Below are 27,528 nucleotides of genomic sequence, written 5' to 3'. Positions count from 1 at the left end.
GACTAACATCACTAATTGCCAGTGCAGACAGGAACTGTATAAGCCTTCCCTTCCAGCTCTGCCAATGCACCTAACTCCTATACTGCAGCATCTCCTGCTATTCCAATCCTGAGCTCCCCACACAAAATACTCTGCTAATGCACCTTAAACTTGACCTACAGCATCCCTTTTATTGTAATCCTGATCTTCTTACACAGCACTGCCAAAGCACCTCCAACCTGTCCTGCAGTACCCCCAGCTACCCCAGTCCTGGCCCCACACAACTCCATCAATGCATGGCAACAACCCAATTCACCCAAGTTAGAGCTGAATGCAAACCAGTCACCAGTCTGTATCCCTTTACTAAGCTCTAAATCATTTAGACTGCCCTCCTTCTCCCCACTCCAGCCTGCTGCAGTCTTGCTGGTAAGCACAAAGGTCTACCCACCTGTGCTGGAGAGTAACATCTCATACACAGACGTCCTTCAGGGTCCATTCTCCCACCTCCTCCTCCCCGTCCTGAGCTCGGGGAGCCCGCACTGCGGGGGCAGAGCCCGTGAGCCATCTCAAGCTCAATCTCGGCATCCATTTCTGCGTCCTCCTGCGCTTCCTTGTTGCTGTCATCAAGGTGTTTCATGAGCACAGCTACCACCACGTTGATGAGGACAAACTGGGCTGTGAGCACGAAGCTGACAAAGTAGAGTGGTGAGATGAACTGCAGGTTGCTGAGGCAACTCCGATCATCGTGGGTACAGTCACGCAGTGTATCCTTGAGGAGAGGCCAGGTGTGAGAGGAAGCGGTGGAAAAGAGGAGGGAAGGACTAGAGTAAGAATTTAAATTTGGCTGCTCCCTCAGTCAAAAAAACACAGGATCCAAAGCTGGGCAGGACCAAGGTCTTCCAGTATCCTGTACTGCCTGAGCACGCGGGATCCTCAATGCCCAGTGCCCCCTGCAGTCACAGGAAGTCCATCACATTTGACAATCTCTGCTCAGTGCTGCAGAAACAGGGGCCCTCTTCCCCATAGGCTGAGGGAGAAAATTCCTTCCAGCCCCCCAAATGTAATCATCATTTGAATCCTGTACGCGTGAGCAAGAATCACTGCAGCTAAGTGCCTAAACCCCTTCATCCCCCAAAGACACTACTGATGTCCAAAGAATTGTCCATTTCCCCCCCTTGAATCCTTGTGAGCTATCTATTTTGGAGCAATATGATTTGAACATGGGGGAGAAAAACGTATCTGCCTGAGGTTTCTAAGTCACAGACCATGCCCATTGCAGCTCCAGGTGTGTGTCATACCAAATGCACCTCCCCCACACTCAGCCTGAGAGAAGGGACTGTGGTGATGATGGCGATGAGTCTCCCCTCTCAGCATGGCTGCACTGTTGTCCTGCTCCTTGGAGAGTTTTCCACTTCTCTCAGCCAGCTGTCTGCAAGACTAGATGGGCCAACGGTCTGATCTAGTATGGCAGGAAGTAGGATACTGGACTAGATCGGCCAGTGGTCTGATCTGGCAAGCCAACGTCTACATTTCCCCATCATCTAGCTCCTGTGAGAACACGGTCCCCGTCAGAAAACAGGGCCTGCAACAGATCCAGTCTCCAGGCACCCTGACAAGTGCAGCTGGCCTGTAGTAGGCTGCCTAATAGGTTACATTGGAGGAATCAGCAGACTAACTCTTAAGCCCAGCAGCAGCAGTAGCTCAGTAGCTGCTTTAAGTATTTGCCCCTGGCTGCGATAGCTCCAGCCTCGCTCTTACCTTGCCTCACTCCAGGTAACCCGGTTCTGACTCTGGACTCTGACCCTTAACTGCATCTGTGACCCTGGCCTCTGGCATTGGGCCTCTGACTCTGGTTCCGATGCCTGCTCTAACCACTAGGAATGGCCACCCCCACCCCAGTCAATGTTAGTTCCAAGCAGTGCTGATCTCTCCCACTCCAGCATAGAATTTCTCCTTCACTGAAACAGAGATGTTTCCTCCGCTGGCGCCTGTGTTACCTTCATGATTCCGTTCCAGTTGTCGCCAGTGGAGACCTGGAAGAGCGTGAGGAAGGCCATCCCAAAGTTCTCAAAGGTGGCATGGCGGCTCATGCCCTCACAGGGGTTCTCGTCATTGCATACTGAAAAAGGGGATTTATTATTATGCAAGGGAAGCATTTCTAGCTCTCCACATGTGCTAGGGACCCACAATAAGACCCCTTGTGACCATTCCACTTTGAGATTATTGGCTTTACATCCAGAAGTCTGCACTCAATGGCTTCAGTCTATTGTCTCCTGGGTCCATGACAGTAATGACCAATGGTTGGACATTGTTCAGCAATATCAGGATAATCACCCCAACCCCAGGGTATCAAACAGTATAATTCATTTCCTGGGGATGTCTCCCACCATGCTTTGTAGTCCAAAACATAGTTCTCCTTTACCTCAGGGTTGCTGATTCTCTCCTGCAAGCTTGCTGTGCTGGCACCATCCTTTAAAATGAATGGGTTTTGCGGGTGTACTTGTTACAGTCAGCAGCACAGCAAGTGCATTTGAGTCAGACATACTCAACATGCTGGTAAGAGTGGTAAAATGCTACCCCCAGCCACCCAGCAGTAGTCACTTGATCAAGGCCCTAGTCCTCTTGGTGTGAAAGGAGACTTCCCGCCCCTCTTCATGTACTTGTCTGAAAGTTTTGCCCATTAGTACATGTCAACATGAACAAGAGGGGTGTATTAACTTCCTCTGAGTCTTTTCTGTAGCCCTTGGGATGGCATTGGGAGGGACAGGAGCTGATTTGCTGAGGCCATACATGGAAAGCAAAGATTTAAGAATGAGAGAAAACCATCCACTTCTCTCATTCTGAGACAGGTTTTTTGGAAAGGAGGAAATCCTATCACAGCAAATACCCAGAGAGGAAGATAAAGGTCATCAGAATACCCAGTTCTCTTCAGAGCTGGGCCTGTCGCAATATAAGAAATTACCATTCCTTTGAAGTCCTGTGGCTCACCCAGGAACATTGCATGCTTGAAACTTACCCAGCTTCCCAAAGAGCTCCACTCCTAGAGCAGCGTAGATGAAAAAGAGAAGCATGAAGAGCAGTCCGAGGTTCCCCACCTGAAACCAAATCGAACCGTACCATGTCAGCCTAACCCAAGCCAAACCAAGCCAAGCCAGGTGAGACTGAATCACACCAGGCCAAGCCAGCTAGCGCCACTCAAAGCAGCAGCAACAGAACATCATCAAATATTTCCACTCCAAAATGTTTAGGAACTCCACGCACACAATCAATTACTCAGAACCTAGGAAGTCACCAGAGAAACCACCAGTCATGCTCATACCATCTTCATCTTCCCATATCTTCCTACCCAAACATCATAACACTCAAAGCCACTCCCAACCGCCACCACTCTTTCTATTTGTCGCGTACACCCAGTCATAATGCATGCATCCAGTCCCTCGCAATCCCACCTCTTGGACTCCAAGCACAGAGAGATGAAGATAATCACATTTAGGCGTATATGGAGTGGCGAAGCCTATCACGTGTTATTTGTAAATGACCAAGTATGACTCTAGAGTAAAATTTTACCCCTGAGAGCTCCCCTCCCCCATGGTGCTGCGGCCTGGTACATTGTGGGAGTCAAGATGCTAGTCAAATGTGGGGGCTGAAAAGGGTGAAAGCAGGGCTAACAGGGAGCACCGTGGGAGTGGGTACGTGGCGGAGGGGAGGAAGGAATGAACCAGGCCCTACTGAGGTGTGTGGTGGGAGGGGAGCAAGGGAGAAGAGAGACTGCAGGGAATCAAGCAGGGAACTAGGGCTGTGCATGAAGAGCTGGGGATGGAAGGAGCAGGTAGCCTGTGGGAGAGAGCCCAGTTTCTATGCCCCCAACTATTGACACTTGGAGGGTTTCCCACGGAGCTGCTGCCTGGTGCACCATGAGAGCTGTGCCAGCAGTAACAGGGGAAAGCACCCTCCCCAGTATCCCTGCTTGTCTCTCATATTTAAGGTTAAGATTTTGTCATGGTTATTTTTAGTAAAAGTCACAGACAGGTCATGGGCAGCAAACAAAAATTCATGGAACCATGGCCAGTCCCAGACTTTTACTAAAAATAACCATGACAAAAAGGTGCTGATGGGGGATGAGAGCCCAAGCCCTACTGCAGGACAGGAATAGAGAGGTTGGGGCCCTGCATCCCTGCCCTGGAGGCTCAGAGCTCCACCACGGGAGTCCCTTGCCCCCCAAGGCAGCTCAGAGCTGCGGGGACCCTCCGCTTGGGATCTGTGGGGACTGGCTGAGCTCTGGGTTCCCCCCGTCAACAATGGCAGCAGGGAGCTGAGCATCTTGGAGCCCCGGGATCTCCCCACAGCCACCCGCAGGGGCGTGGAGCCCTGGAGTCCCCCTGCTGCCTGTGGTTGCTGGGAGCTGTGGGGTCCCAGCTCGGAGCACCAGGCTCTCCCCACAGTAGCTCCAAGCTATGGGGCCCCTGCCGCCTGCCCCAGTTCAAAGCAATGGGCCCCCCCTGGCTCCGAGCCACAGAGACTCTGCCGCCAGCAGAGGCTCAGAGATGGGGGCCCCCACCACCTGCCCCGACTGACAACAGCGTGGCCGGCAGGTTGGAGCCACGGGGTTGCTGCTACCACCAGTGGCTACCACTGGTACTACCATGTGGTCCTCACCGCCTGCTCTGGCTGACAGCAATGGGCCCCCAGAGGCAGCTCGGAGCTGGGGTCCCTGCAGACGCTGAGAGCTACCACCCTCCCCCGCCCTCTGAGAGCTCTGGGACCACCTGAGAGCTCCGCAGCCCTGAAAAGAATAATTTCACGGAGGTCTCTGGAAATCACAGACTTCTCTGGAACCCGTGACCTCCGTGACAAAGTCTTATCCTTGCTTCCCTGTCTGCCTCCCTGGCTCCCCATAATCAGGGCAGTGGGGGGGTGTGAGGAACAGGACAATACATTCAGAAGGCAGACTGGGCAGTAGCAGAAAAGGGACTTAGCTGATGCCAGCTGGTAGTTCTGTTGGCAACAGTGCGAGAGCTAAGCGCGGTGTTGCTGAAGGAGGGGAATAATTTGGATTTGGTTGCATTTAAAAATTTTAAAAGCAGCCTTTTTGCGAGATGATGTCAGCATGTGCACGTGTGTGCATGGACACGTGTGCTTGCGTGTGCATATGCATTGAGCGGGGGTCACTAGCTACAAGGAGCTGAAAAGAGCTAAGATTCTCAGGGATACATTTCAAAAATGGATTTTTTTTTTAAATTACATCTTTATTCACTTTTAAAAATTGTTGTAGAGTAACAACGACAGGCAAGGGATTCAAACAGGACGACCAGAGAAGCCTTCCATGCCATTAGCAAGTCAAAATCATTGATGTCTCTTTGCTCTAGTAATATGAAGAGAAAGGTCTAGAGGAGAAGATAGCGCAAGGGAAAGGAGAGACAGTTTAAAAACACTTCTTCTGCCAATGTTAATACATCTTGGAGAAAAACAGTATTATGGATAATTCAATTGTCCCCTGAAGAATTAGTGTGTAAAATATGGAGACAAAATTCAATCATTTAAATGTGAAAGATAGGGGTTTTAGTATTGCCTTAAGAGCATATTTGAACACAATTTTGACTGTGGAGTCATTTCTGATGTCTCTGTAATGTAACTTTATTAAATAAAGTCAACCTTTCCCTATTACAGAACCAAGGACCATCAGATAAGAAGGCCCTAACTATAGACCCCTTCAGTGTTGGAGGAATTAATGATAACCTACCAGAAATTCCTTGACCCAGTACCCTTTACGTCTTTTAATAGTTTGTTTGTGTGTGTGCAGGGGCAGATATCAAGAACCACCAGAGCAGGGGGCATTCTTGCTTAGCTTTGAGGTTCTTTGGTGAAATAATGTGAGAAATCCAGGATTTATCAAGCATGGAAGAATGAGGACCTCGTGACCAGGCACTGCATTGAGATTCAGAAGATCTGGGTTCAATTCTTAGCTCTGCCCCACACTCTCTAGGTGACCCTAAGCAACTTACTTCATCTCTGTGCCTCAGTTGCCCATCTGTAAAATGGGAAAAATAGCACTGACTTTGTCTATTTAGACTGTAAACTCTTTCAGGCACGGGCTCTCTCTTACGTTGAGTATTATACAAAAATGATAAAAGGTTTAGAAAACCTGACCTGTGGGGAAAGGTTAAAAAAAACCAGGCACGTTTAGCCTTCAGAAAAGAAGACTGAGGGGGGATCTGATAACAGTCTTCCAATATGTTAAGGGCTGGTACAAAGAGGATGGTGACCAGTTGTTCTCCATGTCCTCTGAAAGTAGGACTAGTAATCACCTTAATCTGCAGCAGGAAGATTTAGAATAGATATTAGGAAAGCTTTTTAACTATAAGGGTAATTAAGTTTTGGAACAGGTTTCCAAGGGACGTTGCGGAATCCCCATCACTGGAAGGTTTTAAGAGCAGGCTGGACAAACCCCTATCAGGGATGGTCTGGGACCGATTTACTTGGTCCTGCCTCAGTGCAGGGGGCCGGACTGGATGACCTCTTGAGGTCCCTTCTAGCCCGATATCTCTATGATTCTAGTATAGCATCTAGCAAAATAAGGCCCTGGTCTCAGTTGGGGCCCTCACTGCTACAGTGATTAATCAAGAACAATAGTAAATAAATGGAGATCAGATGAAGCCTGTGTTTCCATCTCGTTCTTGTGCCAGGTGATTCCCTTTAAATCAGATGGACACAGTTTAGTGACACAAATATCAGAAGTAAGTTCCTTGTGTAACTGCTCGTGCTGTCCCCAGACTGATTTTCAGACCTGCCTCATTCACAAACATGGGCATATTACCTGATAAGTCAGCTGACAATTGCCTGTGCATTTTGATATCATATCAGTTAACTGTCTGCTCTGGGCCTGCCAGAGGAATGATCTGATCTATAATTAAGAGAGCCACTTGGTGCCATTATTCCTTCCTTAACGCTTCCCTTTCAAGGATCCAAAAGAGAGGAGAACTGTCTCTCTGGCTGCTCTCCAACATGGGGGATTCCCTTGGCGGGCGTGAGGCAGTGCATCAATAACTCCTTAGAAAACAGCTGCCTCTCACAGCTTGTGAAATCCTTCTATCTAGCTGCCTTTCAGGAGGCATTTAGCTGCCTGCTCTACTGGCCACAATAGGCAGTGTCATTGCTTCTCATGGGATGAGAGGCTCAAAATCACTCATGGACCAAGGAGGAAAAGAAGGCAAATGGAAAGCAAGCAAGCAAGCGGTGGCAGAAGTGAGACAAGCACAGAGTGAAAGAGAATAGTGGAATGGGAAAGAATGAGAGGGACAAAGAATTGATACTCGAACGTCTGCTTTCTCCCTAAAATGGCCACCATTCGCTCTCCCTCCTCATGGCAAATGAGTGTGAGGAGGAATGTGACAGGTGGACAGCAGCAAGAGGGAGGTGGCAGCCAGAAATAAGGCAGGGAAGCAGCTCTCCCTCAGGAAATGAGCATTGCTTTATTCAGTAACATAATGGAGGGATAAAGTCATGAGCAGACAAGCCCAGAAAGAAATGAATATATCCATGTGGTTGACATGTCAATGTGAGCACAAACTTCTGGCACACCTTGCCACTAACTCAAAGACCTCGGCAGATGCTGTCTCTCTGATTCTAGGTGTGCCCAAGGAAATGAACTAATGGAAAGATTGGTGCGCAAAAGGAACATCCTTTGGAGAAGCTGGCTTCTTTTACCTGTGGCAGAGCTTGCACGACGGTGTCCAGTAATGCCCGCATCCCTGTAGCCATCTTCAGCAGTTTCAGCACTGGCACCAGAATCAAAACAAAAGTGTCACTCGATGTTGGGACAGCAGGGAGAGAAGCCTACGTCCAATATGCCAGGGAAACTGGGAGGAGCACACCATGTGGGTGTTTTGCCACTCACCTCCATAGTAAAACTGACCCACCAACCTCTCAGTCCTTCTCCAACTGGCCATTTTCCTTCCACCCCCCACACATGATCTCTTCCATTCCAACCCTCCCTCTGCATACTAACTGCCTCTTCTCTCTCATTCCATGCCCACACTGGTCCCTTCCATCCCAACCTTCTATGTCCTGCACACTGGTCCTCCCTCTCCCAACACCACACATCATTAATCTCTCCTACACCAATTTCATACACTCCTTCACACCCTTCATTCCCTTCTCCTGCTCCTTTTTACAAATGCAGCTGGTGAGTATTCGCTGTCATCCCTGTAAATCCTTCCTCCCTAGTGCAAAGCATGTAGGCCCTTGGCCTTTTCTGTAAAAATTACAGCAACATTTGCATTACAAAGGAAGAAAAAAATTGTTTCTCACAAAATCCGCCAGTCACTTTGGTCCCTCTCACAAAGTGAAAGCCACCACTGCTTTCCTGGACAAAGGTGCATGCATCTAAATGCCAAGTTGAGGGCAACCAGGAGACTGCCTAAGGGATTGTCTACCCATGAAAATTAATCCAGAATGAAGTGGTGGATTAACTATTTCTGAATAAACTCCATGGGTGGAAGCTTTATTCTGGAAGAAGACTGCTTTGTTCTGAATTATCTTAATCCAAAATGGATTAAGATAATTCAGATAAGGCATTTTTACTCTGGAATAAGAGCATCCACACCTGGAGTTAATCAGGAACAGCTATTCCAGAATAACTTCTCATGTAGACAAGCCCTGAGTTCCATAGCCATCCAAGATTACAGACATGAGAAGCCAATTGGTGAAAGGACATCACAGGCAGTGCCCGGTGCATTCTGTCCCACCCATGGTTGTCTGTGCCCCAAGTCTCCCTCCAGTGTTTCTCTTACCCCGGGCAATGCGCAGCACCCTCATGATGCGGATGATAGTGGGGTTGATGGGGAGAGCAGCATTGATTTCAATCTCCTCCAGCGTGATGCCCATGACAGACAGCAGCACAATGGCCAAGTCCAGCTGGTTCCATCTTAAAAAAAAGAATAAGGAAGAATGGAGCTGTTCTATTTGACTAACAGGGGAACGTGAATTTGCTATATTTAGAATATAAAGTAAAATAACCCCCGCCAAATCAGTGAATTAGAGGCCCCACTGTGATAGTTAGAGCTTAATACGACTTGATGCCATTTATTCTAATCCCGTCTACATGGCTTCCTGGACCAATCAGCACACTCCAACAAGAGGCAGCGTTGGATAACTCTTACTTACCAGTTATCACTCCAGTGCGTTTAAGGTGAAGCTGGTAAGATCCTTGCTACCCAGAAAAAGGAAGAAGTTCAGGCACCCCATGCTGTAGGATTTCACTGCAGAAATAGATCCCTCCCCAAACTTCATTGCCTCACAGGATGACCAGCATGGCCTACAGCTCACCTGTCTTTGAAGAATCGCCGAAGTCCAAATGCCACCAGCTTCAGAACTGCCTCCAGCACAAAGACCGTGGTGAACATGTAGTTGCAGTATTTCAGGGCAGTCTCAAGAGACTGTGAATGAAAACAGAGGCTGAGAGAGGTGGAGCGTGAAAGGCATTAACTACAGACCTGCTTGTGAAGTCACTGAGTTCCAGCCTGCTTGCCTGGTCAGTAATTCACAAAGGGAGGGGGCAGCCAAATCCTGGATCGCAACTCTGTGAATGCGGAGCCGGACTTACCAAGGGCAGCCATCACACTACGCTCCCGTTCCAAGTGGCTCTCGGGATACCTGCTGCTCTGCCTAGGCACTGCTCAGCGGAATGGGCAGACCCCGGGAAGAGCACTGGTGTGCAAAGGGTTAACAAAGCATCTCTGAGTTATCAGCAGCATCATGTTCATGGGACGTCACCCAGGTGTTACCCTATAAATGGGTTTGATAAATCTATAGGAAATGTGTGAGGCAGGGAGGGTGCTTCAGAGCAAATAACCTGTTGCTGGATGCTTGCCATCTTCAGTAACGGGAAACCCTGTTTAGAAAGCTTCTGCCCTCTACTCCACAGCCCTGCTTCTCTCGTGTGAGGTCCCTGTTTTCCACCAAACAGTGGCACCAACTAGGGAAGGCTGTGGGGTGAGCACCACCCCCTCAAGGTTTTTAAACTTGCTCAACATTCCACAGGCCATGGCCCGACCACTTTTAAAGCAGTGGTTCCGTACTCAATCTGTATGGGGGCTGCTGGAACGGTCCAGAGTATCACACCAGCTGCATGGTCGCAGCATCACTGAAATTTGGCCTTGGATGTCCCTGTGTACAGAGAAGGAAGACTCCCCGGCTGAAGGAGTCCCTGCTGGAAGGGACGGGGACTGGAATTAGCTCTCCCTCTAAATTGGTGCCTCTGCCAGCAAAGGGCTTCTATTAATTGTCTGTAGCATTTCTACAGCACCTGTCATCTGAAAATCTAAAAACACTTGCAAGAATTGATTAGTGAAGCTCACCATACGCCTGCAAGGAAATGGGTATGTTTATCCCTATTGCACAGAGGAGGAAACTGAGGCACAGGGAAGATAAGTGACTGGCCCAAGATCAAGGGTGTGATGTGTGGGTGAGAAGGGATAAAGGATGCTAATTTCTGCAGAATAAAATAGGATATATAGGGAATACTGTGAGGAATCCGGGGGGGATGGGAGGGGCAGTTCAGGAACACAGAGATAAATGGTAACAAAATTAAAAAGCCAACAGAAAGATAAGCTGGACCTAGAGAGAAAACCTGGCAGTAAATCTAAGCAACGATAGACAAGTCACAGCCCGGGTGACTTTTAATACAACCAGCTCCTGCTATGAAATCAGAGTTGTCACCTCAATCCTTTGAGGAGTCTACCAAGGACCTCGTGGAGATGGAAAGAGGTTCCCTGGAACTGCATGCTTCTGGACAGACATAGCAGTGAGCGTGGGATAGAGGGAAAAAGCCTCTTCTCTATATCTGCAGCACACATTTCTTCCCCCAACGTGTCTGTAACCCTGCAAAAAATGCTGAGGATTTCCCAATCTCCCCCACCCCAAATATTGATCTTTTACAATTCTCAAGGCCTTCTGTTGTAATCACCCTCCTTCCAGCTGAGGGAAAATAGGTAGGATTCTCTTCAGAGTCTGTCCATGCTGCTTCTCTTGTGGAAGGAGGGGAGACTGGGTGAGGTGCTCTCTTCACCTATCCAAGGACTGGGTGTGCCAGACCTTGTAGCACTCCCAGCTCACTCCACCCAGATGCAGATGTTGCTACTGAAAACTGAAATCTGATCCACCTAGCAGTTCAAAGCACTAGTTCCCAGAGGCAGTATGACACCCCCTGCTGGGGCCCCAAGAGAAACTACAAAGAGAGGGAGACCATGAGGCTAAACTTGGGTCATTCACATGACAGTGGAAAGAACTAACTCCCTCTATCACCCTGACAACTGAGTTAACTCTCAGAGAACTTTGCACAACAGTTTTCCCAGGGACCCGCCTCTACCCTCTATCATGCAGATCATGACACTGGTAGCTGTAGTGAAACTGCATGATCAGGCGCTGGCTAGTGTTTTGAGCAGGTGTGGTTGCCAGGATAAGGAATGGGGAAGAGGCATTGCAGAGAGGATAGGTTTGAGGAAGACAGAGGTTAGAAAAGGATAGAGAATACAGAGGTTTCCTTTGGGTTGCAATTTGGCCCCCTCTGCAAAGCATGCTGGGAGATACTGCTCTTCCAAGTCAATCTCTAACGGCTGCTAAATTTTACTTATAAATGAGTGACCCCCTTATGTGATTGACTGCTTGGAAGAGAAAGTGTCAAATTTCTTTTGTTATGGAAAATGAGATGGGGAAATAGAAAGAGAGAGAGGTAGGGGCAGGGTTTGGTCCCTTGAACTCACTCACCACTGGCTGGTTGTAGTGCTCCAGGGACATGGTGACGACGTTGAGGCAGATGATGAAGGTGATGAAGATGTCCAAGTAGTGGCTGGTGCAGACCGAATGGATGAGGAGGCGGACAGAGCAGTAGGTGGCATAGTACGGCAAGCGCTGCGCCTCTTCAATGGGAGGGGAAAAAGAGAGAGAGAGAAAGAAAGATGAGAAGGAAGAGAGAGGGAAGAGAAACAAAGGGAATGAGGAAAGAAAGTGGGGAAAAGAATAGAAACAATGGAAAGGGAGAGACAGAAATAGGAACGGAGAAGGAAGAAGCAGAGAAAACAGACAGAAAAAGGAGAAAAATAAAATAAAGAATGCAGAGAAAGAAAACAAAAATGGTGAAGAAAGAGCAAGTGTAAAAGAAAGGAGGAGGCAGGGAGAGACAAGGGAGGGCAGGTGGGAGTGATAGAAAGAATCTGTTAGTCCTATGTCTGTGGGAATGGCACTAAATCTGCATTTCATGCCTTAGCAAATTAAGATCACAAATGATAAAAGGGAGCAAATGGCTCCAGGAGACACCCAGAGGTGGCACAAAGGAGAGGAAAATCTGAAGAAGAGGAAGGAAAAAGGATGTCCATGGGCTTGGAAAGGAGGAGAGTAAACAGACAGGATCTCCAGGATAAGGGTAGGAAGGAGCAGGGGTGATTGTCAAGGTCAAGAATGCATTTGTGATGTGTCCCTCATTGGATCACAGGAAACAGACACCTGGGGATCACATTGGGAAGGGGGAGGGAGACTCTCTTGGTTCCAAGGAAGCCTGGGAACCCCTGGAGTGAAACTGCCACAGGAATAAAAAGGCCCAGGAACACAGCGCAGATTTCTTCCTCTTCTCCCCTGCCTCATTTTGCATTAAACAGGAAGGGATTAATGTAGGGGTCCATCCAAATTCACTGGCTGGTGCCCCAGGGCTCTCCAAAGGGGTGTCTAAATCCCTGAGGGCTGGAGATGTGTGTGTGTTCAGGAGGAGATTCCTTGTTGATGAGAATACACACACACGCACTTCTGTGAGTGTGTTATTTTCTAGGGCGAAGGTGTTAAGAAAACAGGCGCCTTTCTCAACACTGCCAGGCTGCCATCAGGCACCTTGTCATCTCTTCCCTCTGTTGCCTGCAGTTGAACTCGAGGATAGCTGGTTGGGGGTGTCAGGCTCGGTGAGCCTACAGGAACACGGCAGCACCAAGAGTAGATCAGTGCTGAGAGCTTTGACATATACATTGTTATAGAGAAACTGATCTGTCAAAAAATAAAAAAAAGAAGAGGAGGTTTTTCTCAGAAAACCTTGGCCTACGAACCAACCAAACACTTAGGCTGTGCCTTACTCCTGCGCTTCTTCTCCAGGCGCCTGAGGCGCTTCTCCTCCCGCCGGCGTGCCTCCTCTGCCTCCTGATGCTGACGGCACTTGTGGAAGTTCTCCACTACCACCCCCACAAACATGTTGAGTACGAAGAAGCTGACAATGAGGAGGAACGAGATGAAGTAAAGGAGCATCCACGGGTTGTTGTTAGTCACTGGCTGGAGAAAAAAAAGAAAAGAAAAGAAAAGAAAAGAAAGACTGTGATTGGCTGGCTGGGAGTCAGAGGTGGGATTATGAAAATGAAGGAGGCGAGTAACAGGGTGTGATTGGCCAGTTGGGAGTCAAGGGTGGGATTGTAAAAAGGAAAGAGAGCAATCGGTTGTGATTGGTTGCGGGTAAGTGGCAGGATTGTGAAAATGAGGGCGATCAACAGAATGAGACTGGCTGGTTGGGAAAGGATTATGAAAATGAGAGGAGGAGCAACCAATAGATTGGGTGTCTGGAAGTCAAGGACAAGATTATAAGAACAATAATAATGAAGCATTCAGGACACTGCACTTATGATTCAAATACAATCACAACAACAGATCAAATGGACAATTAAAACATCAGACACTAAAAGTACCTGGAGAAAGGACGTGTTGGGCTTGGGGGGAGAGGAGGGGATAAAGTCCATATCTAAGGTCTAATGGGGGAATCCCTAAAAGGCAAGGGGTGCCTGAAAGCAGATGTCAGTCAGGCTGAAGGAGAAAGGAGGGCTTGAGTTAAACTAAGTCTCTCACCAAAATTTTAGCTCCTCCAGCAGAGGCCACTGAGAGCACAATGTTCCTGAGGGACACAAAGACCAAGAGGCCAGCTGAGGATTTTCAAAGACCAGCAGCACTTCTAGCGCTGAGAACAGAGGGTAAGAGTAATATCGTCATGGCCATTCAGTCCTCTGCTGCTGCAGCCTTTGCTAGGAGCCTGACCCCACATTACTCAAGTCAATGTGAGTTTTGGCATTGACTTCAATGGGGACAGCATTGGGACTTAGTCACAGGGACGGAGAATCCCTGCTTATAGGCAATTACAGTAACCCATTGTAAATCAGGTGGGTGGCGCTATGTTAAAAAAGACATGGGCTGCTGATAGAAAGACATTACAGGATAAATAAGGACCTAGCCTGCACAACTTCCCCAGTGGAATAAAGGACAATGGCTAGAATGAATACCCACCGTGCTAATCACTTCCAAAACATGCCTCCCTGTGTACGCAGATCCACGGCCCCCACCTACCAGTAATAATGAAAGTGAAGAGAAGGGGCTTGCAGATGGGAGGGGTCAGAGAAATGCTATAAAATGCTGTTGGGTGGAGGGGAAGTACCAAAAGCTAGCTGATACAGCATATTTCCACCTTCCTGCCTGAAGGGGGTCTAGATGGCATGATCACTTTGGAAGGAAGTCTCTATACCTGCTGGTCAACAGCCACAGCATCTAATCCATTATACATAATATTGACCCAACCATCTTTGGAGGCCAGAACGAAGAGGGACATCAGGGCCTGGAACACAACAGAAACATGTCAGACACAGAGCAGTTGTGTGTGGTGGGGTGGGGAAGGGTCAGGTTTTGAGTTCTTATGCACAAAACAGAATTAAAACTCAAGGTGGCATCCTCCCAGCACTGTCATCTGCATAACTACAAAGAGATGGGAGAGGGAGGGGAGCTAGGCCATGTGAAGACTAGCCTGCCAGCAGAGAGGGACCATTATGCAAGTCTGCCCTGTTGAAGCAATAGAGTAATAGGTTTCCCCTCCCCAGAGGAAAGTGAATTTGGCCACAATTGCATCAGGCTGACAAATTAAAACACAGAAAACCCCAGCACGATGTGCCTGCGGCTTGTTTGTGAAAATAGATAAATGCCAGAGAAATGGCAAAGTCTACAGGAGCCATGGCCAATCTGGCCAGCACAATCAGAAAACACCCGTCAGCCACCCCTGCCCTTGAGGAAGCCTTCCCACTTGCACGCACTGGCCCGTTCAGAAACCAGAGAGCTTAGCCTGGCCCATGGCATTAGAAAGCAGCACTCCACTGACAGTACTGGTAGGGAAGCTGCAGAGAGAAAGGGAGGATTTTGTCAATCCTGCAGATGTTTCATTGGTGGAGCCTCAGGGGACTGCAGACACGCCGACTGCACAGATGTCTTTGGCCAAATTCCTCAGTGATGGAAACATATTGCACATGAAGGGCCTGATTCCCCTTTCACTGTTTTTTAACTGCACGGATGTCAGCGGAATTACCCTTGATTCACACCCTGCTCAGAGAACCAGGCCCTAAGAGCTCAACTCAGCAATCATTTCCATGGGTGCCACTCACTCACAGTGAAGCCAGTGGCAGGGGCTCCTGTGCAAATGAAGGCAGGATTCACCCCTAAGCATGGGTCAGGAACTGGGTGTTATATGTGGAGGGAGGTCAGGGGCTAGCAAGAAGAGACATTACTAAGAGGGTGTATGGAAAAGCAGCTCCCCCCACCACCACTCCTGGCTTTAGCTTACACTCATGCGAGCTGCTTGATCTGTTACATCCCCTTTTCTGTCCCCTTAGCCTGGAAGCTGCCTCCTTACACACATTACCCTGCTTTAACCTGGACACCCATTTTTAACCAGCTTCCACCCTGTTCATACCACGGCCGCATCCAGCCCAGAGCGTGTTCTGGAACACCCCACCCTTCCCCTCACAGTGAGTGGGTGAGGCCTTGGCACAGCCCAGAGTCACCTGAGAGGAGAGGGTGTGGAGGGTCCCACACGTACCTGTCCTAGGTTGTCAAAGTTGTACTTGTGGTGTACCCACTTGTAGTTGGCGGCCACGCAGTCAGACCTGTTGGTGATGTTACGGATGTCAACCCCTAGGCAGTGGTAGAACTTCCCCTTGAAGAGCTACAAGATAGAAATGAGTTGGTCAGCGAGTCTCTCTCCGACCTCCCCAATGGCAGGCGACAAAGAGCAACAGGAGGCTCCTCAGATTAGGAGCGTGACACGGAGCCTTTCACCCCTTGGTCACAGATTACAACCTTGCCCAAGGTCAGCAGTGACTGAAAGTCCTCCTCCTCTGACAGCCAGGGGGTGGCCTCTTGGGGCTGGATTGGAAATAATGACCTAGAGATGAAAGGCCCAGGCCCAGTCCCTCAGAGCCACTGACTCCCTCAGATGGTTACTAAAGGCTACGTCTACACTACTGTTTATGTCAGCATAATTTATGTCACTCAGGGATATGAACCCCTGCTCCCCACCGAGCAACATAAGTTGCGCCGGTGTGGACAGCACAAGGTCGGCGGGAGACCTCTCACCCGTTGGCATAGAGCATCTTCGCCAGATGTGCTGCGGGAGCGTAGCTGCAGCACTGTATGTGTAGATAAGCCCTGAGTGTACTGAAGGGAAAAAGATCTCTTATGAGAGTAAAGAACCAGAAAAATATCAGCTGCTTCTCCAATATTTTTAAATAAAGTGACACTGATGTGGTTCTTCTGTCCAAGGCTCCATATGGAGGGTACTGGATTGTGCATTTGTACAGACTGATCAGAATAGTCTACCTACAGACTAAGTATAGCACATTCTCTGAGATGGAAGTAACACCCACTCCTGTCCTCCTCTGCAGCACAAGCCTAAAATAAAGAGGATTAACCTCCTCCCCCAAAAAACACCATGCTGTGGGTGGATTAAGTGCTGGGAGTGAGGAGGAGAGAAAGGACTGACTAGAGCCAGCCAGAGAGCAGCCCCTGTGCCGCTGCTCCAACTGACACTGCTGTCCCTGCCCCACTGGCATGGCCTGCAGCATGCCCAGTGGCTACTCCACTACTCTACAGCTCTGCGAATGCGGTGAACTGAATATCAGCCTCTAGCACTGAAAGGCCTCAGCACTGACCGATCCCCCGCCCCCGTCACAGCCAAAGGCTTAAGGATCATTATGATGAGAGCTCCCCAAAGGCAGACAGAGCGGGGCAGGTGATACAGAAGGTTTCCTGGGATGTCTGCCCCCCGACACACCTCCACCTGCTTAACTGTGTCTGCATTACACTTCCTTTCCAGTAGTACAGTGCAGCGTGTGCTGTGGGTGCGTGACAGACAGAAACAATACTACCTGAACACCCAGGATGCCAAAGATGATGAAGAAGGCACAGCAAATGAGGACAATGTTCCCAATGGGCTTGAGGGATGAGATGAGTGTCTCCACCACCAGCTTCAGGCCTGGGGCACGGCTGATAACCCTGGAAGGGAAGGAGAGGGAGGGGGTGACACAGAGAGATGGCAGAGGAGTTCTTTCTTCCCCGATGTTTTCAGCATCAGACAACAGCAGCTTCCCAGATATCATCCAGTGGGGAGCATGCGCTTCACTGGGCCTGAACTCTGTGGGTTTGAGTATCTTACAGCAGGACTTGGGCTCATTACCTAATAAAGATACTGCAGTGATGTAACTTAGGGGCTAGAGGAGAAGCTGCACAATTAAGAGAAACCTCCCTATGGAGAGGACACTACATAACGTTCTCGTCTCTAGTAGGAAGTCCCTTCAGCACCTTTCTGATGCACAGCCCAACAGGACGTTACGGTGCATATGTTTGTGTGTGGAGGGGTGTTAACCTTAGAGTTTTGGCCAATGCCCTGTCTCTCCATAAAGCATGTTCTAATATTGCGTCTGTGTGGGAGCCATTGCTGGGTGAATATAGTAAGGGACATAGTGAGAGACGGGCTGGGAGACTGTAGGAATTAACTCATGGGGCTCTCACCTGAGAGGGCGTAAGGTGCGTAGTAGTCGAAGGACCCGGAGCACCCCCAAAATTTTAGCTCCTCCAGCAGAGGCCAGTGAGACCACAATGTCAATGAGGGATACAAAGACCAAGAAGCCATCTAGGATGTTCCAGCTGCTGCGGAGATAGGCCTGATCCCCAAAATATAGGCCTAAAGAGACCACCTACAGGAGAGGAGAGAGGGAGAGCATGAGGAATTAAACTACTCCCCCCTCTAGAGGAGAGGCTACTTAATAACTCAATAGCAACAGATGAAGAAGCAATGAGGACCCATTTTTCATCCTTCTATGATGCTCATCTCCTTTCTCAGAAGACTCATCGTCTATGAAGCAAAACTGGAGAAACTGGTGGCACAGAATTCAAATGTTAGAGTGAAAATGCTCTGTAAAAAACAATAAAGACCCATCAAAGTCTTGATGAAGTCCTCTCAGCTCTCAACCAATATCTCCTCCACTGCCCAGCGCGCTACTGCACTGGAGGGGAGATGGTGCTGTGCAGTGGCTAGGACATGGTGCATGCAGTCAGAAGACATGGGGTCTAGTCTGTGCCTTTCCGGTGACTTTCAGTAAACCACTTCATCCAAATGTTTCAAACCTGAGTATGTAAAATTAAGCGCCTTAATCCATATTCAGACACTTAAACAAGTGGTTGGCTTTTCAGAGGTACTGAACACCAGCAGATGCTACTGAAGTCAATGGAATCTGTGAACGCTCATCACCTCTGAAAATGAGGCTCCTTGTTTTGATGCCTAAATATGGATTTAAGGTGTTTAATTACATGCATCCAAATCTAAAAACACATAATATTGTGCATGATAATTTCATGCATTCAAATCTGACCTTAATTGCTTGGTGCCTTTGTTTCACCATCTGCAAACTGGGGAAAATGACACTAATCCACTGTTGTAAAGTGCTTTGAAACCAATGGACAAATAATAATCACAACTAGAAGCTTATTATTTTTTCCCTCCCCTCCTGTTCTGGAGGGGGCAGCTCACTGTAATTACAAAAGTCTGGGTATATCTGAACTCCAGCCTTCTCCTTCCAGACACCAGTCGTCTTGACTGAAAGTCCAGAATAAATTCTACTTCCTTATTGTGCCATCGGAGATTCAAACCCAAAGGTTGGGCAAGCCCTATGGAGACAGAGTTCACGAGGAGTGGGTTGACCTCGCTGGAAGACTGAAAGGACGGCTGGATTGAGGAAAGATGACAAGTAGAAGGGAAATGTGTTGGGCCCATGAAACATGTGAAAAGGCTGAGCAGCTGTCTCCAAGTGACTTACCTTTAGCGTCATCTCAGCTACAAAGATGGCTGTGAAAATGTAGTTGGATACGGTGAGAAAGATCCGCTCCTAGAAAGGACAGAAAAAAAGCCCATAAAAAACATCCAGAGACATTTCCACAGTTCTGTGAGTTTACAAAACCCTTTGTTATGGACTTGACAAACTTCACTTTCTCATGAAGGTGGAAGTGAGAGCGCTGGCTACAGCTAGGGGCACGTGCTGAATAACCTTCATTCCACCCGACTCAGCTAATGCAGCTCAGCCCTGACCTTCAGCGTTCCCTGCCACTCCACTCTTGCAACGCCCACACAGCTCTGCTAATGCACTGCAGTCGTGATCTGCAGCATTTGCTGCTGATCCAGCTATGCAGACCTTCTTCACACAGCTCTGCCAATGCAACCCAGCCCTGCCCTGTCACGCCACTCCTTGGACCTCTCCTGAGTGCAGACTGCCAGACTTTGCCTAACTGTGATGCTGTTTGGCGATGTGGACTCAGCAGAGGCGCTCAAAAAGCCATTTCAGCTGTGATCTCAGTCAAGAAAGAATTGAGGAGGAACGAGAATACATTCATCCATTGCAGCACACCAGCTTCTCTCTGACCGTGGCATGCAGATCCACATTCACAGTCAATGCAGAAGCAACACACTTGAATTCTGGCATGCTATTTCCTCTGGGAAACCGCTACATACACAGGTTACCTCCCTCTTTTAGTTTCATGGTCCCTGGCTCTTTGGCTCACATTGGCAAGCCATCTTCCAGCCATGAGGGGCTAGAGGGACCCTTCTGCCTTCTACTACGTAGGAAGCTACTCCTGAGAAAGAAGAATTATACCATTTTAAGGCCTTGAAAGGGAGTCAAGCAGGCCTCTTATTCCATACAGAGAAATCATGGTGCGTGTGTTTAGGGGATGGGGGTTACTGTCCAATGCTGGGGGTTATCCAGAGCCTATGCCAATGCCCAGAGAACTAATTAACCTTGTCCACCACACCCGTCCAGGGGTTGTGTTCAATCAAAAAGGGCTGAGGGTGCAAGTTTGCTCACTGTGCTGCGATGCTCGATCTGTGGTCTCTCCAGGGCAATGGTGATGCAGTTCAGGAAGATGAAGGCCAGAACAACATAGTCAAAGAGCTTGTGAGTAATGATGGTTTGACAGAGGATGCGAAACCTGCAAGAGAGTTCCAAAAGGACACATGTGCCTGGGGAGAAATTAAATCTGGTTTTGCAGAAGGTGGTGAGAGAGGGGAGGGAGGAAGAAAGTTCTGCCTGAAATTTAACTCTCTATAGTAAAATCAGCTGCCCTGTTCTGTATATTACCAGACTGGAAAGGAGACATATTTGTTCAGGGAGAAAGTGTCTTTTTGTTCTGGATTTGTATAGCTCCTAGCACAACGGTCCATGGTCCTGCTCCAGGACTGAGCTTACCTTAATGCAAATAATAATAATAATAATAATTCTCAAAAGAGTTTCTGCTGAGAAACCACCTGCAGGCTATGTCTACACTACAGATCTTACAGAGGCACAGCTGTACTGCTGCAGCTGCATCACTGTAAAATCTCCCATGTAGCTGCTCTATGCCGACAGGAGAGAGTTCTCCTGCCGGTATAATTAAACCACCCCCAACGAGTGGCAGTAGCTATCTCAGCGCTGTACACACCGGCGCTTTTTCAATCAGGGGTGTGATTTTTCCACACCCCTGACCGACAAGCGTTTTACCGACAAAAATGCTAGTGTAGACAAAGCCTAAGTGACTTACCCAAGGTCACAGAAGAAGTCTGTGGTGGAGCAAGGAATTGAACCTGGGTCTCCCAAGCCCCCGAGAAGTGCCCAAAGCACCGCATCATCCTTTCTCTCTAAGCTGTACTCCCACATTTCACAATCTTCAACCTGCCCCCCTTCGCCTCTCAATTTAGAACTTCCTGTCATGATATATCTAAGCTGGGGCTATCTGTGTGTTCGAGGCAACAAATTCTCTTGTGATGTAGGCCGATGAGGTGTCGCTGCCGTACCAACAGATGACTAGTTCTGTTGCCACAGGAATTAGCCTTCCAGCTTCTCTGAAGGCCACCATAACAGTACAATAGGCATGGGATCAGCATGTGCAATCAAGATTCATCATCCAACAGTTATGATGAAACCGTCTTGTCTCCGTGAGCTATTATCTTGGGTGTAATGTGCTGATGGCTGGTGAAAAGCACTGTTTCCTCCTGGTGGATGGAGGAGTTGTTCTAATATTTATTTTGTTAAGTGCAGAGAATACTAACTTTGCCCAAACAGTGTGATAGGATTGCTAATAAGTCAACTTTGTGGCCTTTAATGCAATGGGGGCCACTCTTGCACCATGAGAGACTTGTCAATGGCACAGATTAGTTAATAATACGTGCTTTATTTTTCCTGGTCAGTGTTAGTGTTCTCTGCATTTCTTTGCTATAAATATTTGTTTTATGTTACATGAAAGAAAAACAACAGCTGCCATTCAGGATTCTGCTTTTCTACCACTACCGCAGGGACCAAAGGAGAAATCTTGAATGTTTGGTTGGCTGGAGAGGCTGTGACTGGAAGCAACAAAATAATTCCTGTCTTAAAAGTTTAAAACTGCAGGCTCTGCATCCAACCCACATAAGTGGCTGCTGCAACAGGGTCACACTAACCCAAGCCCCCACTGCCAAAAATGGGACAAACCTGTTTTGTGGGGAGAAGAGGTAGATGGACCAATCCTCCCGTATCTCACACCAGTCTGGTTTGTAGACCTCCATCATCTTCCGGACGCGGAAACACAGGCTCTGCAGGACACAAGGGAACGGGTTGTCATTGACCACCTCCTCACGTCTCTGAGAAGTGCCTTCTGGCTCCTGTCTTTTTCCTTTAAACCTAAAATACCAGTAACTTGGATACATTACCTCCACAGAGCCTCCGCTCTCTATCCTTTCCACCCCGACTCCACACAAGGAAAGGAACGGAGCTGACATCACAGTCATAGGGGGAGCGATGAGGCAGGTGGAAAATTAATTGGGGCTGCTACGCCAGAAGCCTGTTTTCCTCCCAGAAGGAAGAGTGTCAGGATTCACACCTGACTCCTTAAAACGGAAATGGACTCTATCCCTTCTGGCGCAGAATGCTGGCACTGATGCTGCCCCACACTCACTGGAACTTTGTACCAGGGCTAACCACCAACCTCAGACAAAGTGGAGCTAGAGTGCTGGGGCCATAGCCTAGCCAACAAGCCTAGGGCAGAATGGTCATCTACTGGCATCTTTTCTCCTAAGTGAAGTCCTAGTGATGTCATTTTATACAGTGAAAACTTCTGCCAAAATCTCCATTGCCCCTGACTTCACTGGAGTATCACAGTAATCTCAGTTCTGGGCACCGGCGCCTCGGAGGCTGGCTAAAAAACAGCATTCCGATTGTCTTCTGCTTAAAACACCAAGAGACCTCAGGCTAGTCCATAGGAGTCTAGAATCTGCTCTTGCTCTGAGCTCTGATGTCTCCCAGGCCACCTCCCATCTCTTGTGATTGCCCTCCCTCTTGTAAGCCCTTTGTGCAGCCCCCTGTACTCACATAGTCTATCTCCTCCTCGTCCTCGCCACGCTCCTTGCGGTTGTTCATCTTCGGGAAGATCTCTTTAGCGATATTGGGCATTTTGCCGTTGCAGTCCTGGTGCTCGCTGGCCCCCAGAGCCATCCCCACCTTCCGGGCTGCCCTATGACTGGATGGGACCGACGACGTCAGCTCCACCAGGTCACAGGAATCTTTGGTGTCCAGGGAGAGCGTCCGCCGATGATGGGGGGCCCTTCCCATCCCCTCTCGTTCCCCATCTGCCACCCTGTGCCTTTCTCCGGACAGCAGAGATTCATGCTCGGCAGATGGAGGCTTGTGTTTTAGGCTGTGTCCCCGAGCCAGGCTGTTCCAGCTGGAGCGGCGGCTTCCCCAGGCCCCACTGCGGCCCCATGCACCATAGTGAGAACTGCGAGAGCTGGACTGTAAGAGATGGAGACAGGGATTCAGTGACTCGGGTCCTGGGGGAAGATGGGGCATCGGCAGTTTAGATCAAAGAGTCACCCTGGGGCCCCTAAATCTCCTAATACTCTGCTCTTCTACTCCTCCCAGAGAGGCTTTTTGTGAACTCAAAGGTGACCTCCGTAAATCTGGCATCAAATTAATTATTAGCATTAATTAATAATTCTTAATTGGTCACTGTCATATTTCTTTTATAGCGACAGCTGTGTGCCAGGCACTTCACAGATAAGGTAAGTTAGAAAGCAAAGGACCAGACACTCCTTCGCCTTGTAGCGTGTTTAGTCATTTACACGAGTGGAAAATGAGCATAAAGCCCCACAAAATCAGGCAGGTGGCATTTTGCACTTGCTTTGCACAAGGGACAGGGCGATGGATAACCCAGCCCACTGTCTTTGCCTCAAAGAGCTTGCAATCTAAATGAGAGGAGAAAGCCAGACAAATGGGTTGGATGGTCTCATCCTAGTTCTCCTCCACATCACCAAATCACAACACTGATTGTTTACCGTCAGCCCTCTCTGCTCAGGAGAAACAAAGGACTGGGACAGCAGGGTATGCTGCACATCAGGATTGAGGTGCACCAGGAAAGCTGTGTGGGGCATGAAGTGCCCAAGGAGTGAACTAACGGGGGCGCTAGAGGACAGGCTCAAGGTGCATGGGCAGAACTGTGAGTGATAATGGTAATTTTGGGAAAAAGATGGGCAGGCCTAGCACAGGAAAGGGTGCTGCAGGTCATGGTTTTGATTTTCACCTGAACTAAGGGCTCCAGAAACAATTGCTGGTAGAGGATCTGTAAAGTTTCATATTACCCATCCTTTCCTAATGGAAGAAGCTTTACATAGGTTTTTTATGTTATCGACGAGGAAGGACACCGCAATTCTACGCCCCAGAACTGCAGTGGAGAGCTAAGAGGCCAACACACATTTCATTCTGGAAGGAAGACTCAAAGGGAGAAAACAGGGCAGTTGAATCCTACATCCAGTCATAGTGGAATATGGATCAAGAAACAGGAAATTGGGACCACCCCAGGCTAAATGGGGACTGGCAACAAGTTTCCATTAGCAAGTTCCCAGTAGGGGTAGAAACAAGGACGGTGATTCCAAGATGGTCGCACTGAGACAGTGGATCCCCTGGATTCCAGAAGAAGTGTGTTACTCACAGTTCTACTCACTCACCAGTGACCTCTGGTCGTAGGTCATCCTCCCCAGTGACATCACACTGCTCTTCCTGGACCCCAGAGCAATGAGAACTTGATCCGGCTGCAGGGAATTACGTGTGGAACTTGTGATCCCACTAGCTGCCACTGGTTGGTTGGAAGAAGGTGGGGTGGGGTCAAGGTGTCCATTTGGGGTCATGGGAATTGCACAGAGCCTGGGATCTGAGCAGAAAACACCAAGAGAGAAAGAAAGAGAGAAAAAGACATTCCTTTCCCTTCTGGGTTTTTCTCCTGCACCGTTCAGTGAATGTTTTAATGCCCTGTTTGTTTAGCACAGTTAGATCCCCAAACTGCTTCCTGGTGCCTTTGGGTTGTGTAGAAGAGGTGGGTCAGGACAGTGATGGATTTGAGGCCATGGCCCCGTCCGAAACACTAGGTGCACTGATTTCCCAGAGTCCTTGGCATTACCTCTGCCTCTCAATGGGCACACCTTTAGGAAGTGAGGTGGGGTGCAGAAGAACAAAAGTGATGATGCAACTTGTCTTCCTCTCTACCCACCCCATGGCATCTTCTCTTTCTTGTCCCATCTCCCTGCCCCTTTAGGCAGTCCTGGCAACATTTCCTCTCTTCTTGCTTTGGAGGGGGAAGGGTGTTTCCTTAACTCTGCAGATGACACAACAGGTTTCACATTGCTGAGTCCCTTTGCTCAGCTCCTCACTCTCTGACCCAGAGCAGGGAGTGTTCCTACAATAGAGCTCTGCTTAAGGCCAGGCAGAGCCAGTGGCGTGCCGATCAAGATAGCTTTCCCTGCAGACTCACATTGCCTGGGAGCAAGTGAGGGAGACATTGCCCGCACATGCTAGAACTAGGGGGGCAGTCATCCACATATCTGAAACAAATGCTATGACTGTGAGACCAGCAGCCATTACATATTTTAGGCATGTTCCCTGTTTTCCTCAGATCAGTTTGTTGGGTTGAGATACTAAGCAGCAGACTAAGACTCAGTGGGGCCCAGATCCACCAAAATTATGCAGCCTCCTCTGAAATGCTTTATCTTTCTCCAAATTCCCATGCACACACTCTTCCTCCCAGCCTGCTCTGAATTCTCACTGACTCACTGCTGCACTGGGTCCCCTCAGATTACTATTCACAGATCCTAAGGAGCTGGCAAATCTGCTTTAATTTGCTCCTATGGGGTGCCAGAAAGAGGCATTGGTGTCTGAACAGAGAAGGAAAAGAAGAAATCAAAATATTCTTAATAATGTGATATGTTGCTCTTTTCTATTAGATTCATAGATTTTAAAGCCAGAAGGGACCATTATGATTGCCTAGTCTGACCTCCTGTATAACACAGGCTAGAGAATCTCACCCAATAATTCCTGTTTCAAACGCATCTGTTCTGTTTGAGTTTAGGCACAGCTTATAGAGAGACACTCAGTTTTGATTTAAAGACTTCAGGTGATGTGCCTTTGTGACTTGTTCCAAGGGCTAATAAACCACACTGTTAAAAATGTGCACCTTATTTCTAGTCTGAATTTGCCCATAGATTCAACTTCCGACCACTGGATCTCATTATGCCTTTTTCTGCTAAATTAAAAAGAGTCATCTACCATCAGAAATCCTTTCCCCTGTAGGAGCTTGTGGACCATGATCAAGTCACCTCTTACCCTTCTCTTGGACAAACTAAATTATTTAGCTTCCCTTGTTTCTCACTCTGAGGCATGTTTTCTAGACTTCAAATCATTCTTGTAGCTCTTCTCTGAATCCTTTCCAATTTTTCAACATCCTTTTAGACGTGTGGACACCAGAACTGGACACAAAATTCCAGCAGTGGTCTCACCAACGCTGTACATAGATGTAATGCCACCTCCTTGCACGTACTTGATGTGATATCTCCTACCTGCTTAGATAGCCAATGATCACATTTGCTCTCTTAGCTGCAGCATTACAGAAGTTTGCCACAGCTCTAATTTTTGCAAGTGACACTGCAAGCTGACAACGAGTTTAAAACAAACAAAATGGCATCAAAACTGCATTGCCATGAAAGTGCTTTTAGGCAGCGCCAGAGCAACTCTGGTCCCTCCTTGGAAAAAGGAATGAGATTTCAGGGAGATTTGCACATTTACATTTTTCAACCAGCTGCTGGTGGGACAAAAGCCAATGAGATGAGCGGGTCCACTTACCTGAGCCATCCTGGCTGTCCTGGAACTTGTCAAAGTCCTCCATGTTCGATGAACTCTGATCTTCATCCGAGTACGACCGGTTGGCATCACCCTGGAATGGAAAAATCCAAGCAAAGGTCTGGGACTCAGGAGCACCCCAGGGGAAAGGGTTCTGTTCCCTCTGACTGTTCAATGCCACAGATGATAGAGGAAGCCCCGTGTGCTCTGCAAGTGTTTAGTTGCTAAACTGGTGGCCCATGAAGGGGAACTGAGTCTCCCTTGCAGGGTGCATAAGATGAGAGTGGAAATTGTTAACTCATTCCTCCATATCCGTGGTTTGACACCCCCAGGAAAGAGTTAAAGTCGTGTTTTTAAATCACCTCCCCCTGAACTTGAAGAGGGGGCCAACTGAAATGTGCTACCTTGGGATTCCCTCCATTCCCCTCGAGCTGTCTCCCTCCGCTGCACCTCACCTCAGGCAGTGTCAACTCACCTCCGCCTGGAAGCCCTCCACCAGGATAGCCACCAGCAGATTAAAGAGGACATAGTTGCCAAAGGTCATGAGGGCCACAAAGTAAAGGGATGCCCACGGTGAGGTGGAGGCCATGCCATTATAGAGCACAACGTTCCAGTCCTCCTGGGTCAGGATCTGCAACACAGAAGAGGCCATTTGAGCCTCCGGAGCAACATGAGAGTGAAGGGGATGTAGAGGAAGGAGGCTTCATTAATGAGCAGTGAGAGGAAAATCAGCTGACCACCACATGCCTGTTGCAGAGTGAGTCTCCCCCATTTTCTCCCCAACTCCCATACCAGGTGCCTAATGATTTCCATCAGTGAATGCTGCCCATCTCTCACGCTGTCTCCATGGCATTAGCTAAAGAGACTCAGGCGAACGGGAAGAGATGAACACATGCAAGCATAGTGTGTGTGGAGCAGCGACAATGTTAGCACAGGAGTTGCCACAGCAGAGCTGACCTTTATAAATGCCGCATCCTTCCATTGTCTCCTTGCTCCTTGGAGGTCGCAAAGATGTTAGCTGCTTGGTTACAGTGTATGTCTGACACTCCTCTCT

At 48.6% G+C, this 27,528-nt stretch overlaps 1 protein-coding gene across 1 annotated transcript in view; it reads right to left on the bottom strand.

Moving 5' to 3' along the window:
* The window catches only part of CACNA1I (calcium voltage-gated channel subunit alpha1 I), a 210,017-nt gene that overhangs the window by 11,678 nt on the left and 170,811 nt on the right, over positions 1-27,528 (bottom strand). The window contains exons 14-32 of the mRNA XM_067558952.1: positions 26,950-27,105; positions 26,478-26,568; positions 24,314-24,516; positions 22,683-23,102; positions 21,807-21,907; positions 20,169-20,292; positions 19,128-19,196; positions 17,824-18,008; positions 17,181-17,307; positions 15,854-15,979; positions 14,516-14,605; positions 13,092-13,284; positions 11,743-11,894; positions 9,304-9,413; positions 8,769-8,902; positions 7,684-7,754; positions 2,996-3,074; positions 1,977-2,098; positions 428-748 (exon numbers count right to left, since the gene is read on the bottom strand). Of these exons, the coding sequence (XP_067415053.1) occupies positions 428-748; positions 1,977-2,098; positions 2,996-3,074; positions 7,684-7,754; positions 8,769-8,902; positions 9,304-9,413; positions 11,743-11,894; positions 13,092-13,284; positions 14,516-14,605; positions 15,854-15,979; positions 17,181-17,307; positions 17,824-18,008; positions 19,128-19,196; positions 20,169-20,292; positions 21,807-21,907; positions 22,683-23,102; positions 24,314-24,516; positions 26,478-26,568; positions 26,950-27,105 (2,874 nt within the window). The remainder of the gene's footprint in view (positions 1-427; positions 749-1,976; positions 2,099-2,995; positions 3,075-7,683; positions 7,755-8,768; positions 8,903-9,303; positions 9,414-11,742; positions 11,895-13,091; positions 13,285-14,515; positions 14,606-15,853; positions 15,980-17,180; positions 17,308-17,823; positions 18,009-19,127; positions 19,197-20,168; positions 20,293-21,806; positions 21,908-22,682; positions 23,103-24,313; positions 24,517-26,477; positions 26,569-26,949; positions 27,106-27,528) is intronic.

This window comes from Emydura macquarii, unplaced genomic scaffold (assembly GCF_026122565.2).
Source record: "Emydura macquarii macquarii isolate MOO-44397 ecotype Brisbane River unplaced genomic scaffold, CSIRO-AGI_Emac_v2 contig_2205, whole genome shotgun sequence".
Taxonomy (NCBI): Eukaryota; Metazoa; Chordata; order Testudines; family Chelidae; genus Emydura; species Emydura macquarii.
Note: the sequence above shows the minus strand (reverse complement) of the source record. Positions and strands in the feature narration are given on the sequence as shown.